The 18133-nt window shown below is 41.0% G+C and overlaps 1 protein-coding gene across 5 annotated transcripts in view; it reads right to left on the bottom strand.

Annotated features, from left to right (window-relative positions):
- rbm33a (RNA binding motif protein 33a) overlaps positions 1 to 18133 on the bottom strand; it is a 173088-nt gene that overhangs the window by 91688 nt on the left and 63267 nt on the right. For all 5 annotated transcript variants that reach the window (XM_078232269.1, XM_078232286.1, XM_078232260.1 and 2 more), the window contains one exon: positions 2661 to 2826. In XM_078232269.1, the coding sequence (XP_078088395.1) occupies positions 2661 to 2826 (166 nt within the window). The remainder of the gene's footprint in view (positions 1 to 2660; positions 2827 to 18133) is intronic.

The raw sequence follows: 18133 nt of genomic DNA, 5'->3' as shown, positions 1-18133 counted from the left end.
GAAGGAATAGAGGGATATGGATAGACGTAGGGCAGAGGGGTTTTTTTAAGTTTAGTTTTTTCGTTTATTGGTGGGACATGGTCATCTCTGGCTGGCCAGCATTTATTGCATGAGCCAGTAAGGACAGCAGATCACACTTAGTTTAGTTAGGGCATCATGATCAGCACAGGCTTGGAGGGCCGAAGGGCCTGTTCCTGTGCTGTACTGTTCTTTGTTTGTTCTTAATGTCCTTTAGGGAAGGAGATCTGCTGTCCTTACCTGGTCTGGCCTACATATGATTCCAGAGCCACAGCAATGTGGTTGACTCTCAACTGCCCTCCAAGGGCAACTAGGGATGGGCAATAAATGGATAGTCAGATGCTCTTTCCTAGGATAGAAAAGTCAAGTACTGGGGGACATAGGTCAAGGTGCGTGGGGAAAAGTTTAGAGGAGATGTGCGAGGCAAGTTTTTTTTTTACACAGAGGGTGGTGAATGTCTGGAACGCGCGGCGTGGGGAGGTGCTGGGAGCAGGTACAATAGTAGCATTTAAGGGGCAACTAGATGAATTTTTGAATAGGATGGGAATGGAAGGATACGGACTCCATAAGTGCATACAGTTTTAGGTAAGGCAGGCATCATGATCGGCGCAGGCTTGGAGGGCCGAAGGGCCTGTTCCTGTGCTGTACGTTTCTTTGTTGTTTGCAAATGCTGGCCAGCCAGAGATGCCCATATCTCACAAGTGAATAATACTGAACCGAATTGGTTGCAGCCCTGATAATCTACTTAACACGGAGCTGAATTTCTGACCTCATATCCTTTACCTCACGACAATAGTCTACTTCAATGGCTGTCTCTCGTTGTGCATACGGACATACAAGTTAGGAGCAAGAGTAGGCTACTCAGCCCCTTGAGCCTGCTCTGCCATTCAATAAGATCATGGTTGATCGGCTTGTAACTTCACCCCACATTCCTGCGCACCTGATAACCTTTCACCCTCGTTAATCAAAAATCAACCTCGCCTTAAGTGAGCAACCCCTATTTTTTTTTTAAATCCCTAGTTCTAGATTCTCCGACAAGAGGAAACATCCTCTCCACATCCACCCTGTCAATGCCCTTCAGGACCTTAAAGGTTTCGATCAAGTCGCCTCATAGTCTTCTGAGTTCTAGTGGATACAAATCTAACCTTTTCAACCTTTCCTCATGTGACAACCAGCCCAGTCTGGTACTAATTTAGTAAACTTTCTCTAAACAGCTTCAAAACACATTTATATCTTTCCTTAAAACAGCAGACCAATATTGCACACGATACTACAGTTCTAGTCTCACCAATTCCCTGTACAACTGAAGCATAACCACTCTCCTTTTTAATCAATTCCCCTCACAATAACATTCTACTAGCTTTCCTAATTACTTGCTTTAACCTGTATACTAAGCTTTTGTGATTCAAGCACTAGGACACACAGACTCCTCTGCACCTCAGAGCTCTTCAATCTCTCACCATTTAGGTAATAAGCTTAGTTTTTATTCTTACTGCTAAAATGGGCAATTTCACATTTGCCACATTATACTCCACTTGCCAGATTTTTCCTCACTGACTCAATCTATCTATGTCCCCTTATAGCCTCCTTACATCCTCTTCACAATTTGCTTTCAAACCTATGGTTGCTCAATTTGTGTCAACAAATTGAGCAACCATACTTTCAGACCCTTCAATCAAGTCATTTACATAAACTGTAAAAAGTTGAGACCCAGCACGGATCTCTGTGACACACCCTGGATTCTTGTGGTCATTCTGTGGGCGGCACGGTGAGACAGTTGTTAACACTGCTGCCTCACAGCGCCTGGGACCTGGGTTCAATTCCCGCCTCGGGTCACTGTCTATGTGGAGTTTGCATGCTCTCCCCATGTCTGCATTGGTTTCCTCCGGGTGTTCCAGTTTCCTCCCACACTTCTAAGATGTGCGAGTTAGGTTGATTGGCCATGGTAAATTGCCCCTTAATGTCGGGGGATTAGCAGGGTAAATATGTGGGGTTACGGGGATAGGGCCTGGGTGGGATTGCCATCGGTGCAGGCTTGATGGGCCAAAATAGCCTCTTTCTGCACTGTAGGGATTCTGTGATAAGCCCTCAGCAATGGTGAGTTCTATGGATGTACATTTCATGGACTGCAGCAGTTTAAGAAGACAGCTCACCACCACCTTCTCAAGGCCAATTAGGTATGAGCAACAAAGGCTAGCCTGGCCAGTGATGCCCACACCCTGTGAAAGAGTGAAAAAAAGGATTCTATCATTCCTCAGTTCTGATAAAGATCAACGACCTGAAATGTGAACTCTGATACTTTCCACATATGGTGCTTGACCTGCTGATTCTTTCCAGCATCAATTCATCTTTATTTTCTGCAGTGCGTGAGAGAACAGAATTGAGATAGTGCGCAAATTTCCACACAGTGAACGCTATACTGACAGGTACTGTCGGGTTAAAGAATGTTAAATGGCCACTTTCGGAAGCTATCCAAATGCTGCATCCTCCCATCTAACTGTTGGTTGACATCAGTTGTCTCAGTCAAAAGAAGGAATAGGAAGAGAGAAGCGTCAAACCGAAGGAGAAAAAGAATCGTCTTGTTGACAGGATTAGTAAAGCACAGCTATCCAGCAAAATTCTGTTTTCTGCTGGTCACTTACCCAAGGTGTCTGGAATGTTTCTCCTCTTTCTAGCTGCATCTGTTAACCTAATAACAGTTCCTTCCTTCCGCTCAGTTTTGAAACGCATTCTTCCAGACTCCTCATCATCATCATCTTCATCATCAGAGACTTCTTTTCTTTCTTCATCCTGTATTTGTTTCACTACCTAAACGTATAAAAAAGGTTACATTTTTAATCGAACTAGTTACGTATTAGATGGACAATCTAAGACTTTAAGGTGTTCATCACAGGTTAACAGCATCTGGTTGGCAACGTAACATGACAGAATTGACATAAAAGCAACCAACCTAAAATTGTTGGCAACTTGAATTATTACCATTATATATTAAATAAAAGCCTTCAAACGGTGAGGAATTGGAACACAGCCAGAATGGATAACCATGTTTAGAGCTGATATCGTTGTTAAATAAATTTTCAAACGCGAAATCACTTCTGATAACCAATAACCAAAAATGTGGTCTTGTATAAGAAACTTAGCTCATACAAAGTCTTGAAGTAAATCTAACTTCTGGGAAGAAATCAATTTATTTTTGGAAGGCAAAACATTTCAAAACACACAACTACACAGATTAGAAAGAACACAGTCTTAACTACCACTTGAATTGCTAAAATGCATTAATAAGCAAGACAATGAAAGTCTGTTTCTTAACTTCAGAGACTCTCTTTAAAAACACACACCATTAACTGCGAGATTTCAGTCAGCCATTTTTGGAAGACAATGGGTTGAATTGAATTGATTTATTATTGTCATATGTGTTAGTATACAGTGAAAAGGATTGTTTCATGCGAGCTATACAGACAAAGCATACCATTCATAGAGGACAAAAGGGAGAAGGAAAGGATAGGGTGCAGAATATAGTGTTGCAGTTGGATAGGGTGTAGAGAAAGATCAGAAAAGATGGTGTCAGAGGATATGCTGGGGACAACTCGCAAAATGTCGCCACGCTCCAGGGCCATCTTGAAGAATTCCCCGAGCTTGAGGCAGAGATACTTCAAAATCTAATGTAACCATATTGGATCCGATAGTATTTTTTTCATTACTATTTCTTTGATTATTAAATAAGGTTTGCTGAACAGATGGAGTTAGACATTTCATGTATTTAGACTACATTGTTGACATCTTAAAATTACCTTTAGTTATCATTTAGAACTTCACGTATAAGCTGTAACCTATAATGGGCTTCAATAAAAGGTATACATTTTTGAAGTATATAGGACATGTAGACTGAAATATTTATTATCTCAAGAATCCACATAAACATGTTACTCTTGAAGTCTTGAGATTTCGAAGAACAGATATTGATAAACTTTTAAATAAGTGGGCTACTAATGTATGTCCATCCTAAGATAATTTTGTGGGATTTGAGACCCTGGAAGAGAGAATTTGTTTATCTGGATGCAGTCTAAGGCTATGTTCTTTTAATACTCAGAAATCTCTTTTAATTGAGACTTTAAGCAGTAAGTTTGAGGGAATTGGTTTACCTTCTCAGAGGAAAGAATTGTAGAAACATTAATATTTACAGTAACTAAAAGCACTGCAATATTCACTAGACAGCCTACAATATTTTTCTGTTCTGCACTGAAAGGTCAATGGTCATCCAGTTTCTGGAATGGGGTGTGAATCCAACACTTTCCAACTCTTGCAAACACACTACCATTGATCCAAGGATGACACCTGAATACATAAATTGGTAATGTTAAATCTGACTTTAAATTTAAATTATTCACAAATATAGGTTTGTTAAGAAATTTGTTGGTAGATAATGCATCCAAAGCAATAATGCAGTGCATAGCACTGGTACACAAGTTAACCACAAGTACTGTCAGATGAGAAAGCACAAAGCCCATGAGACAAGCCCACACAAGGCTCTGATATGTCTCTACACTATTCGAATAAAAGCAGCAAACAGCACCTGAACAGATATCCACGGCATCCAAGTCAAGAGAGACATTGGAATAGTTTAGGATTGCATCATCTGATAAAGGACATAATAAATATGGTGATTAATATTTCTTGCATAGTTTATGGATTTACTGAATGTGGTTGATGAATTTTTGCCCAACTTCAGATCCAGTTCCACATAGAAGTGGTCAGGATTTACAACCACATCTAAGGGTTACTAAGTACCAAAACTTGCAGCCTCCCTCTGATAAATAAGGTACACCAACAACTCAAGTAAACAAACTCAAACTAATGAATGCACACATTACTGAATGAACAGATTAACAAATCAAAGACAGTCTGATATAGAAATCCTTGTTCGCGGTTCTGTTCATAATATGGTAATTAATACAATGACATACAATGAAATATTGGAGCTCACTAATTGCCAGCTGTAGGGTGGTTTTCATGCATCACAATATCTCACTGGTGAATAGGCTGTGTTTACTACAGCAGAGACTTGCACTTCGTGTACATGATGCAAGTCTGCAAGATTACTCATTACATGGTTGACAGATAGTTTTCGACAAGTCTATCAGGTGGAGCAGAGTATCCAATTCTGCACACCACACTTCAGGAAGTACGTGAAGGCTTTAAGAAAGGGTGCAGAAAATATTTACAATGGTTCAAGGGATGAGACACTTCAATATGTGGAGAGATTGGAGAAGCAAGGTTATTCATCTTACAGATAAAAGATCGAGAGAATATGTAACAGAATACTTCAACGTCACGAGTGGCCTAGGCGAGTGAATCTAAGTAAACTACTCCCATCAGCAGATTAGTTGAATAGGTGAAGTGGATTATAATCCTAGCCTCTTTTGGTACTACTCTGAAGCAGGCATACCCTCGGATGATCATGCATTTAATTTTGAGAAAGACAGATCACATAAGTACTTAAGGGTCTTAAGAACTAGTCTAACTCTTCCAGAAGGAAAGGAACCACCAGAGTATATCATCCTCCAAATAGTTTTCTTGATAAAGTTTAGCTGCATTGTAACAACCCACATATTATAAAGGTCCGGGCATCTCTCTTCAATAACATACCTCTCCAATGAAGAGTGTAAGGAGATGGGTTCTTGAGTTCGGATAAACTCAATGAGACAATATGTTTACTAAATTATATAAAAGTTTAAAAACCAAACATGCAATTCACATTTGATGGTTAGTCAACATTAACAGTGCTAGCGAAAAAGTATAATCTTGTTTCTATTAGAGAATCCAGGTATGAATAATGTTACAAAAAGATGCTTAATATTTCTATTAATATTTGTAGTATTTACCACAAATCCCTGAGATGAAATCTACAGAGTCTAGCAAGATACTACTACCCCAATTAAGGGGAGAACTATCATTGGTCCACTACAATAGATATACCTTTACCGTGAGAAACTCTGGAGTGAATTCACCAAATCTAAAAAATCCTATTGTGAGGTTATTTGAACCATAAAATAGCTGAATCATCATGAAGCATGCTGAGCACATGTCCTGGACAACATCCTTCGTTCTAGTTTATAACGTTTGAGCTAACAGGACACAAAGATTCAGATGGTGGTAACTTCCTTGCCACATAATTCTCTCAAAATTAAAACTCAGCTTACCGAGATTCAGAGACATCCAGGAATCAACCATGATTCTACTGAATGCAGAGCAGGCTTGAGGGGCTGAACAGTTTTCTTCTGTTCCTATTTCTCATGGTCTTAAAATTTGAAAGTTATCCATCATTAGATTGTGGAATTTTACGATTTATCCATGCGTTACTGAGGTGATAGATCCACGATTTGCAGAGAACAGTTGCTGCTTTTCAGGAACTGCCTTGTGTGAGATGATAGGGAGGGTGAACAATCAGTGGTCATGGTACACATTGGTATAAACGACATTGGTAAAAAAAGAGGGATGAGGTCCTAAAAGCAGAATACAGGGAGCTAGGAAGAAAGTTAAGAAATCGGACCTCAAAGGTAGTGATCTCAGGATTACTACTGGTGCCACGTGCTAGTCAGAGTAGAAATGACAGGATATATCGGATAAACATGTGGCTGAAGAGATGGTGTCAGGGGGAGGGTTTCGGATTCCTGGGGCATTGGGACCGGTTCTAGAGGAGGTTGGACCAGTACAAATTGGACCGGGTTACACCTGGGCAGGACTGGGACTGATGTACTAGGGGGACTGTTTGCTAGAGCGGTTAGGGAAGGTCTAAACTAATATGCCAGGGGGATGGGAACCTAATGTAAGGAGTCAGAGAAGGAGGGAGCAAGAACAAAAACAAAAGGTAGAAAAGGAAATACGAAGTGATAGGCAGAGAAACCACGGTCAAAGTTCAAACAGGGCAAGAGAGAAAAATACTGGCAGGAAGGCAAACAATGTTAAAAAGACAAGCTGAAAGGCTCTGTGCCTTAATGCGTGGAGCATTTGCAATGAAGTGGATGAACTAATCGCGCAGATAGATATAATTGGGATTATGGAGACATGGCTGCAGGGCGACCAGGGCGGGAATTGAATGTCCCAGGGTATTCAATATTTAGGAAGAATGGGTATAAAGGTAAAGGTGGTGGAGTGGCACTGCTGGTTAAAGAGGAAATTAACACAATAGTGAGAAAGGATATTAGCTCTGACAACGTGGAGTCTGTATGGGTAGAGTTGAGAAATACCAAGGGGCAAAAAACATTTGTGGGTGTCAAATATAGACCCCCAAACTGCAGTGGTGATGTTGGGAATGACATTAAACACAAAATTAGAGATGCATGTGATAAGGGAATATTGGTGATCATGGGTGATTTTAATCTGCACACAGATTGGGCAAATCAAATTAGCCACAATGCCGTAAAAGAGGAATTCCTGGAATGTACACGTGATAGTTTTCTTGACCAGTATGTGGAGGAACCAACTAGAGAGCAGGCCACCTTAGACTGGGTACTGTGTACGGAGAAGGAAATCCTTGCCAATCTAGCTAAACGAGACCCCTTGGGGATGAGCGACCATAACATGAGAGAATTTTTTATCAAGATGGAGAGTGAAGTAGTTGATTCAGAGACATGGGTGCTGAATCTTAATAAAGGAAGCTATGTGGATATGAGGCATGAGTTGGCCTTGATAGATTGGCGAGAGTTACTTAAAGGGATGACAATGGATAGGCAATGGCAAACATTCAAGGTTCGCATGGGGGAACTGCAGCAACTGTTTATTCCTGTCTGGCACAAAAGCAAAATGGGTAAGAGGGCCAATCCATGGCTTACAAAGGAAATTAGAGAGAATATCCAATCTAAGGAAGAAGCATACAGATTGGCCAAGAAAAATAATAGGTCTGAGGATTGGGAGCAGTTTAGAATTCAGCAAAGAAGGACCAAGGGATTGATTAAGAGGAAAATACAGTACGAAAGTAAGCTTGCAGGGAACATAAAGACTGACACAAAGAGTTTCTAGAGATACAGGAAGAGAAAGAGGATGGTGAAGACAAATGTAGGTCCTCTACAGACAGAAACGGGGGAATGCATAATAGGGAACAAAGAAATGGCTGAGCAACTGAATACATACTTTGGTTCTGTCTTCACAAAAGAGGACACAAATCAGATCCCAGAAATGTTGGAGATTGCAAGATTTAGTGAGAAGGAAGAACCGAGAGAGATCAATATTAGTAGAGAAATGGTACTGGGAAAATTGATGGGATTGATGGCAGATAAATCCCCAGGGCCTGATAATCTACATCCCAGAGGACTTAAGTGGCTCTATTGGATGCATTGGTGGTCATCTTCCAGGATTCTATAGACTCTGGAACAGTCCCTGCAGATTGGAGGATAGCAAATATCACTCCACTATTCAAAAAGGGAGGTAAAGAGAAAAAAGGGATTATAGAGCAGTAAGCTTAACATCGGTAGTGGGGATAATTCTCAAATCCATTATCAAGGACTTTATAGCAGAGCACTTGGAAAGCAGTGGCAGGAGCAGACAGAGACAGCATGGATTTATGAAGGGGAAATCATGCTTGACAAATCTGTTGGAATTCTTTGAAGATTTAACTAGTAGAGTTGACAAGTGGGAGCCAGTCAATGTGGTATATTTAGACTTTCAGAAAGCGTTTGACAAAGTCCCACACAAGAGATTATCGTGTAAGATTAAAGCGCATGGGATTGGAGGAAGTATATTTAGATGGATAGAAAACTGGTTGGCAGAGAGGAAACAAAGAGTAGGAATTAATAGGCGCTTTTCAAATTGGCAGCAACTAGTCGGGTGCCACAGGGATTGGCGTTGGGACCACAGCTGTTCACTATATTAATGATCTGGATGAGGGAACAAAATGTAACATCTCAAAGTTTGCAGATGAGACCAAGTTGGGTGGGAGGGTGAACAGTGATGAGGATGCAGAGATTCTTCATAATGATCTGGACAGGTTGGGTGAGTGGGCTAATCAATGGCAGATGCAGTATAATTTGGATAAGTGTGAGGTTATTCACTTTGGAAACAAAAACAAGGTGGCAGATTAAGCATGCAGGTGCAGCAGGCGGTAAAGGTGGCAAATGGCATGTTGGCCTTCATTGCGAGAGGTTTCAAGTACAGGAGCAGGGATGTGTTGCAATTATACATGGCCTTGGTGAGGCCACACCTAGAGTGTTGTGTGCAATTTGGGTTTCCTTTTCTGAGGAAAGATGTTCTTGGTCTCAAGGGAGTGCAGCGAAGGTTTACCAGGCTGATTCCGGGATGGCGGGGCTGATGTATGAGGAGAAAATGACTAGGTTAGGGTTGTTTTCGCTGGAGTTCAAACGAATGAGGGGGGGATCTCAGACTTATAATATTCTAACAGGATTAGACAGGGTAGATGCAAGGAAGATAAACCCACTGGTGGGGGAGTTGAGAACCAGGGTTCACAGTCTGAGGATTCAGGGTCGACCATTTAGGACAGAGGTGAGGAGACATTTCTTCATCCAAAGAATGGTGAGCCTGTGGAATTCATTACCACAGGAAGTCATTGATGCCAAAACATTGAATGTATTCAAGAGGCGGCTAGATATAGCATTTGGGGCGAATGGGATCAAAGGTTATGGGGAGAAAGCAGGATTAGGCTACTGAGTTGAATGATCAGCCATGATCGTAATGAATGTCGGAGCAGGCTCGAAGGGCCAAATGGCCTCCTCCTGCTCCTATCTTCTATGTTTCTATATACTGTATTGTATGACACAGGACGCTGGTGTATTTGAGCACACAATTATGCCTAGGCTTACAATATTTATGAACTCCTGAACTCTTGTCCAGCAGATGAACTCTGCTTTTACTTTTTAAACCATATTGCACGGAATCACACTTTTTAATCTTATGAACTCCTGATTATAGCAAGATTCCTTCATGTAGTCTGCTTCTGTGCGTAAGCATTCTATGATCTTTGCCTTCTTTGCTTCACATTTCCTATGCTCACTGTAGCTTCACCAATTCTTTACTATTTTGGAATTCTAATTAATCAAAATCTCCCATATCTGCAGTTAATAGATTGTGCAAAGCGGAACTGTTTTTTGAATGTGAATGGTCAATACAAATGGATCTTGGAATACTCCTAAGTCTCGTCGGAGTCATCATTGATCACCCTTTCCTTTTGAAGGGGGCTGGGGAGGGATACAGTTACACATGTAGCTTATCCAATTGGAAACTTGTATTCCTGGCAGAAATGAACAATTTTTTTGAAAACAAAATGTTCAGTAATAAGAAATTTTAATGATAGTGTACAGGGAATGTTATTTGTTTCATTTCAATTCAAATTTTATTTCTTTCATGGGATATGAGCAAAACTAAGGTGGCCAACATTTGCTGCCCATTTGTAACTGCCATTCAACATGGTTTGCTCAGCCAGAGGACAGTCAAGAGTCAATTTATATTGCTGTGGGGCTAGAGTAGCAAGTAGGTCAGACCAGGTAAGACTGGCAGATTTCAGTCCATGAGGGACATTAGTGAACCAGATCAGCACCACACGACTTCCTCAGGATAGTTCCTCAGGCCCCGAGGCCCAACCATCTTCAGCTGCTTCATCAATGGCCTTCCTTCCACCAGGGGGGGATGTTTGCTGATGACTGCACAATGTTCAGCACCATTTGCAATCCCACAGATACTGAAGTAGTCTACGTCCAAATGCATAATAGAGGTGTATAAAATTATGAAAGGCATAGATAGGGTGAATGGTGGGAAGCTTTTCCCCAGGTCGGTGGTGACGTTCACGAGGGGTCATAGGTTCAAGGTGAAGGGGGGGGAGGTTTAACACAGATATCAGAAGGACATATTTTACAGAGGGTGGTGGGGGCCTGGAATGCGCTGCCAGGCAAGGTGGAGGAGGCGGACACACTGGGAACGTTTAAGACTTATCTAGATAGCCACATGAACGGAGTGGGAATGGAGGGATACAAAATAATGGTCTAGTTTGGACCAGGGAGTGGCACGGGCTTGGAGGGCCAAAGGGCCTGTTCCTGTGCTGTATTGTTCTTTGCATCAAGGCCTGGACAATATCCAGGCTTGAGTTGATAAGTGAAAAGTATTATCCCTGCCACACAAATGCAAGGCTGTGACAATCTCCACAAACAGAATACAAGCATCTCCCCATGACATTCAATGGCATTGCCACTGCTGAATCACCCACTATCAACATCCTGGGGTTACCATTGAAACTAAACTGAACTAGCCATGTAAGTACTGTGGCGACAAGAGCAGGTCGGGGGCTAGGAATCCTCCAGTGAGTAACTCACCTCCCAACTCCCCAGAGCCTGTCCACCATCTACAAGGATCAAGTCAGAAGTGTGATGGAATAGTCTCTACTTGCCTGGATGGATGCAGAAATGCAGAAACATCCAAGATCATCAATATTATTCAGGACAAAGCAGTCATTTGATTAGCACCCCACGCATAAATATTCACTCCCTCCATCACCAATACACAGTGGCAGCAGTGTACACAAACTGAAAAATACACTGCTAAGGCTCCTTAGGTAGCACCTCCCAAGCTGACAATCGCTACCATTTAGAAGGACAAAGGAAGCAGATACATGAGATCATCACTAACTTGAAATTCCCCTCCAAGCCACATCCCTCCTGAGTTAGAACTATATCACCATTCCTCCACTGTCAAAGTCAAAATCCTGAAATTCCCTCAAAAGGCAGTTCACCACCACCCCTTCTCAAAGGTAATTAGGGATGAGCAATAAACACTGGCCTTGCCAATGACCTCACACATACTAAGAATGAATTTTAAAATCTTGGCCAGCAGAGTGGTGTAGGGTAGGGAAAAAGCAATATAACTGATATAGCTTCAACCAGTGCATTAAATAACAGTCAAGTGTTACACTTAATATAGCATTTTCTTTATACTGATTAGGAGTTTAAATAAGTTAGATCTTACTTGATACATTAACTGTAATTTTCTTATTTCTATTTATGTATTTCAGATTGAAAATATTTCAGACAATACCATTTGAAAAGTAGCTAATAGTGAATGCTCAGGACAGACGTCTCATTCACAAATTGCATTAAAACTGATCTGTGTCTCCTGAACTGTTGCTCTTCTGGCTCCTGTTAGATTGGCTTGGATAGATTCATTGAAGGTTTTCATTACTGGATCATCTCCAGAATTGATGGTAGAATTCCCACAAAGGTGTGAACAGGGAAGAGTGAAGTTAATGAACAAGCTGAAGCTAGGAAGCATTTCCAAGAAATGGAACTGAAACAATGAGTAAAACAAGAAACTATTAGGAAGCTGTAAAGAGTTTTACCAATAGATGATTATAGCATAGCATTTGGAATATAATATTTTCATTGCAATGTAAAAGCTGCCTGTTTTCTGAAAAATTATGGGTAGTTATTCATTATCATGGACAATTTTGCCATCTCCTTTTACAAAGGCATACATATCACCAAACAAAGAGTTCACACAGCTTTTGTTCAATTACTGCCTAAAATTGAATGCTACCATCAAGAACATATGAACAAGTTTTTGTTGGGGCTCACACTCAATGTTTCTTCTATTTATGAATATCTTAAATCATTTTTCAAAAGGCCATTCCAAACATGATGAAAATCTCCAGAAGTTCCAAAGTGCAGTCTCGAGTACAGGCTGAAAATATATTGTGACAGAAATTCTGCTTCAAAATTCCTCAGAATATCAATGTCTGAATGTTTGAAGGATACACGTTTAAAATGATTGCTCGATACATCAGTAAAATTCTAGAAATGATCAGGTTACCATTCTCTACTCATGACAAATAACATTATTTTTCACTGCTGTTAAATCTATTGTATCTCAACTGGAATTGAGCTCTCTGGCCCCAAGGTTTCTCTTGCAAAAAGTGTACCAGTTATCCAAAAGCGAAAATGTTATGTGCAGTTAAGAAATCATGCCAGCATTCACCATGCAATGCCAAGAGGACATTAAAGATAAGCTGAACTTCATGCAATTCTGCCAAACACGTTATACAGACATCTAAAGTTCCATAAAGGAGAATTTAACAAATATGAGAAACAGCAGTCAGATGAACATGGATATAAAATTATAACATGGAAGATAGGTACTTTCAGTTATGAGCCTATATAATATTATATTTTCTTCTTCTTGAAAAATTACTTTCACTTAAAAAATAAGGGTGGAGAGCCAACTCGAGAAAAGTTTTCTTATTTGGGAAAAGAGATTAGAGAACAGATTACAAATTCAAAACGAGAGAAAGGGGATAAAAAAGAAAAGAAACTATCCAGCAGAAACGGAAGTGCTTTAAATCTATAGGTTAACACCATCAACAAAGCTACTCCTACTATCATGGTAGCATTCCTAACGCAACACTGTGTATTTTAGTATAAAGGAGTGAGGTCAGAAAATGCATCCAAACCAGCAAGGGAGTCACTGTTGGGAACTTTCAGTGAATGATGGTAAATGCCAATTCTAATTCTTGTTTCACAATTTACAAAGAGGACTTGCAAACATTATTGGAAATGTTGAGCATTAAATATTCCAAAAAAAATGTACAGCACTCTAGAAGTTCAGTTATCTTCAGCTCACACAGGAACAGAGAATTTAAGAGGAAGAGGCCATGTGGCCCTTTGAGCTGCTCTGCCATTCAATATGATCATGGCTGATCCTCTACCTCAATGCCACATTCCCTCTTTCTCCCCATAACACTTGATGCCATTAAAACAATTATCTCTCTCTTTCTTGATTACAGTAACTTGGCCTCTACAGCCTTTTAAAGTTTATTTATTAGTGTCACATTAGCTTACATTAACACTGCAATGATGTTACTGTGAAAATCCCCTAGTTGCCACACTCCAGCACCTGTTCGGGTACACTGAGGGAGAATTTAGCATGGCCAATGCACCTAACCAGCACATCTGTGGTAGAGAATTCCACAGATTCATTACTCTGAGTGAAGACATGTTTCCTCATCTTAATCCACATGATTTACCCCATATCCTCAGACTGTGTCCCCTGGTTTTAGATTTCTCAGTAAGAAGTTTAACAACACCAGGTTAAAGTCCAACAGGTTTATTTGGTAGCAAAGGCCACGTGGCTTTTGCTACCAAATAAACCTGTTGGACTTTAACCTGGTGTTGTTAAACTTCTTACTGTGTTTACCCCAGTCCAACGCTGGCATCTCCACATCATGTCTAGATTTCTCAACCAGGGAAAACATCCTTCCTGCATCTAGTCAGTCCAGCCCTGATTAAATTTTACATGTTTCAATCAGATCTCCTCTCATCCTTCTAAATTCCACTGAATGCAGACCCAGTTGAACCAATCTCTCCTCATAGAACAGTCCCACCAACCCCAGTATCAGCCTAGTGAATCTCTGCTGCACTCCCTCTCTGGCAAGTAAATCCTTTATTAGGTAAGAGACCCCCAAAACTATACACAATACTCCAGGTGTGGTCTCACCAAGTTATTACAGCAGTAAGACGTCCCTACTTCTGAACTCAAATCCTCTTACAATGAAAGCCAACTTACCATTTGCCTTCATAATTGCTTGGTGCATCTGCCTCCATTTTGAGACTAGTGTACTAGGACACCCAGATCCCTTTGTACATCCACACTCACCAATATATCACTATTTAAATAATACTCTTCCTTTCTGTTTTTCATTCCAACGTGTACAACTTCACATTAAGCCACGTTGCACTGCATCCGTCACGTGTTTGCCCGCTCATTCAACTTGTCCACATCACCTTGAAGCTTCCTTGCATCCTCTTCACAACTCTCAATTCTGTCCAGTTTTGTGACATCAGCAAACTTGGAAATGTTACAAAAACAGAAAATGCTCGAAAATCTCAGCAGGTTGGACAGCATCTGTGGAGAGAGAATAGAGCTAATGTTTCAAGTCTGGATGACTCTTCATTGGAACTCTGATGAAGGGTCATCCAGACTTGAAACATTAGCTCTATTCTCTCTCCACAGATGCTGTCCGACCTGCTGAGATTTTCCAGCATGTTTTGTTTTTGTTTCAGATTTCAGCATCTTCAGTAATTCACTTTTATCTTAGTGCTGGAAATATTATATTTGGTTCCCTCATCCAAGTCATTTACATATGTCATGAACAGCTAGAGCCACATCGCTGATCCCTTCAGTACCCCATTAGTCACTGCCTGCCACTGGGAAAAATACCCATTTATTGCCACCCTGTTTCCTGTCAACCAATTCTCAATCCATGCCAATACATTACTCCCAACTCATATGCTTTAACTTTGCCCACCAAACTTGTACCAAAAGCCCAAATACACCACATTCACTGGTTCTCTCTTATCTATTCTACTAGTCACATCCTCAAAAAGCTCCAGTAATTTGTTAATCATGATTTGTCTTTCATAAACCCATGCTGGCTTTGTCCAATCCAGTTAATGCTTTCCAAATATTCTGTTATCATGTATTTAATAATAGATTCTAGCATCTTCCCCACTACTAATAACAGGTTAACTGGTCTGTAATTCTCCCTTTTTTTCTCTCCTCTCTTCTGTTCCAAAAATGCCTACCCTGAAGAGGTACTACTCCTCTCCAACAGAATTACCGTTTGTCCCTTTTACCCTGTCCACCTTCATTGCTTTCCATTTCCCTCCTGGTGTTCGACAAGGTGTTTACCAAAACTCACTTTCACATCCATATTTCCTTGCTCAGCGACTGTCTCCATCTCTGACTTACCCCAAGTGGATTCCAACTGAAGTTCCATCGCTCATCTTTTGAATCCACCCAGGATTACAAGTATCTCCAGGACAAACAACGGTATGCTCTTAGCACCGTTTTCAGCCTTTATCATCACCATTTACATTTCATTTGTCTTTTCAGCTATGCCATTCCCATCAATTACAACACCCCAAAGCCCCCTATCCCCATAGTATAAATCTTGTCTGATTTTGCTTGTCTTCAGCTCTGATGAAAGGTCATCCTGACTCAAAACATTGGCTCTATTCTCACTCCACAGATGCTGTCAGACCTACTGAGATTTTCCAGCATTTTGTGTTTTTGTTTCAGGTTTATCAATCAACGGATTGATCAATGGCCTTTATCAATCGAGGGATTGAGTTTAGGAGTCCGGGGATAATGATGCAGCTATATAAGACCCTCGTCAGACCCCACTTGGAGTACTGTGCTCAGTTCTGGTCGCCTCATTACAGGAAGGATGTGGAAAAGATTGAAAGGGTGCAGAGGAGATTTACAAGGATGTTGCCTGGATTGAGTGGCATGCCTTATGAGGATAGGCTGAGGGAGTTCGGTCTTTTCTCCTTGAAGAGACGTAGGATGAGAGGAGACCTAATAGAGGTATATAAGATGTTGAGAGGCATAGATCGGGTGGACTCTCAGAGGCTTTTTCCCAGGGTGGAAATGGCTGCTACGAGAGGACACAGGTTTAAGGTGCTGAGGGGTAGGTACAGGGGAAATGTTAGGGGGAAGTTTTTCACACAGAGGGTGGTGGGCGAGTGGAATCGGCTGCCGTCAGTGGTAGTGGAGGCAAACTCAATAGGGTCTTTTAAGAGACTCCTGGATGAGTAGATGGGACTTAATAGGATGGAGGGTTATAGGAAGGCCTAAAAGGTAGGGATATGTTCGGCACAACTTGTGGGGCCGAAGGGCCCGTTTTGTGCTGTAGTTTTCTATGTTTCTATGTTCCAGCATCCGCAGTATTTTGCCTTTAATCTTGTGTTTAGCTCACTGCTACTTCACTCTCCACCACAGTGAAGAATTCTACCATATTATGGTTGTTCTTCAACAAGACTGTTTATTAATCCTTTCTCATTTCAGAGTACCCAGTCTGGAATAGCTTGTTCTCTGGTTGGTTTCTCAACATATTGGTCTAAATAATAACCATCACAACCACATTCCAGGAACTCCTCATCCACTATACCATTGCGAGTTTGGTTTGTCCAATCTATAGGTAAAGTCACCCACGATTACAGTTGTACTCTTATTACATGGATCTCTGATTTCTTGTTTAATACATGCCCTTATATCTCCACTATTGTTTGGGAGCCTATAGAGAACCTCTAATTTTTCAGCCCCTTAGTATTTCTCATCTCCACCCCACACAGATTCTACACAATGATTTTCTGAGCCAATATAGTTTCTTGCTACTGCATTGATTTCCACCTTTTGTAACAATGCTACCCCACCTCATTTCCCTTTTTATCTGTCCTTCCTAAATATTGAATACCCCTGGATGTTCAGTTCCCATCCTTGGTAACCCTGCAGCTTTGTCCCTGTAATTGCAATTTTATTATAACCATTTATATCTCATTTGCGCTATTAATTCATCCACCTTATTGTGAATGCTCGATGCATTGAGTCACAAAGGCTTTAGATTTTCCCTTTTAACCCTGTTAGACATTTTAGCTTTATCTTGCGTTATGGCCCCATTTGTTTTTGCCCTTGTGTTTTCTGCTTTCCACTCTTCTTTCTTTTGTTTCTATCCTTGTTTCTCCCTCCTCCATCTCCCTGCTCAGGATCCCATCCCCCTGCCATTCTAGTTTAAATCCTCCTATAGAGCATGAGCAAACACCACACCCAGAACATTGGTCCTGGTCCTACCAAGATAGTTTGTAATAGAAATCAGTTGTTCATTATGTTACCATTTACTTGCACTTCCTGGAGGTCACCTACTGCTGCAAAACCTCAACCATGCTAACGTTACCTCTAGGTTTGACTATTCCTACACTTTCTTGGTCAGCTTACCTGTTTAGACCCTCCATAAACTTGAACTCATCCAAAACTCTGTTGTCTGTACCTTAACTCACACCACGTCCCATTCATCCATTACCCTTCATTTGTTCCATTCCAGCAATGCCTCAAACATAAAATTCTCATGATTATCATTGTAACCGTTGCAATTATCATTGTAAACAGGCGACATGGTGACACTGCTGCCTCACAGCGCCAGGGAGCCAGTTCAATTCAAGCCTTGGGTGACTGTCTGTGAGGAGTTTGTATTTCTCCCAGTGTTTGTGTGGGTTTCCTCCGGGTGCTCTGCTTTCCTCCCAAACACCAAAGATGAGTGGGTTAGATGGATTAGCCATGTGAAAAT

The sequence above is a fragment of the Mustelus asterias genome, chromosome 2 (assembly GCF_964213995.1).
Source record: "Mustelus asterias chromosome 2, sMusAst1.hap1.1, whole genome shotgun sequence".
NCBI classification, from domain to species: Eukaryota; Metazoa; Chordata; class Chondrichthyes; order Carcharhiniformes; family Triakidae; genus Mustelus; species Mustelus asterias.
The sequence above is the reverse complement of the archived record's forward strand: the minus strand, read 5'-3'. Positions and strand labels throughout refer to the sequence as shown.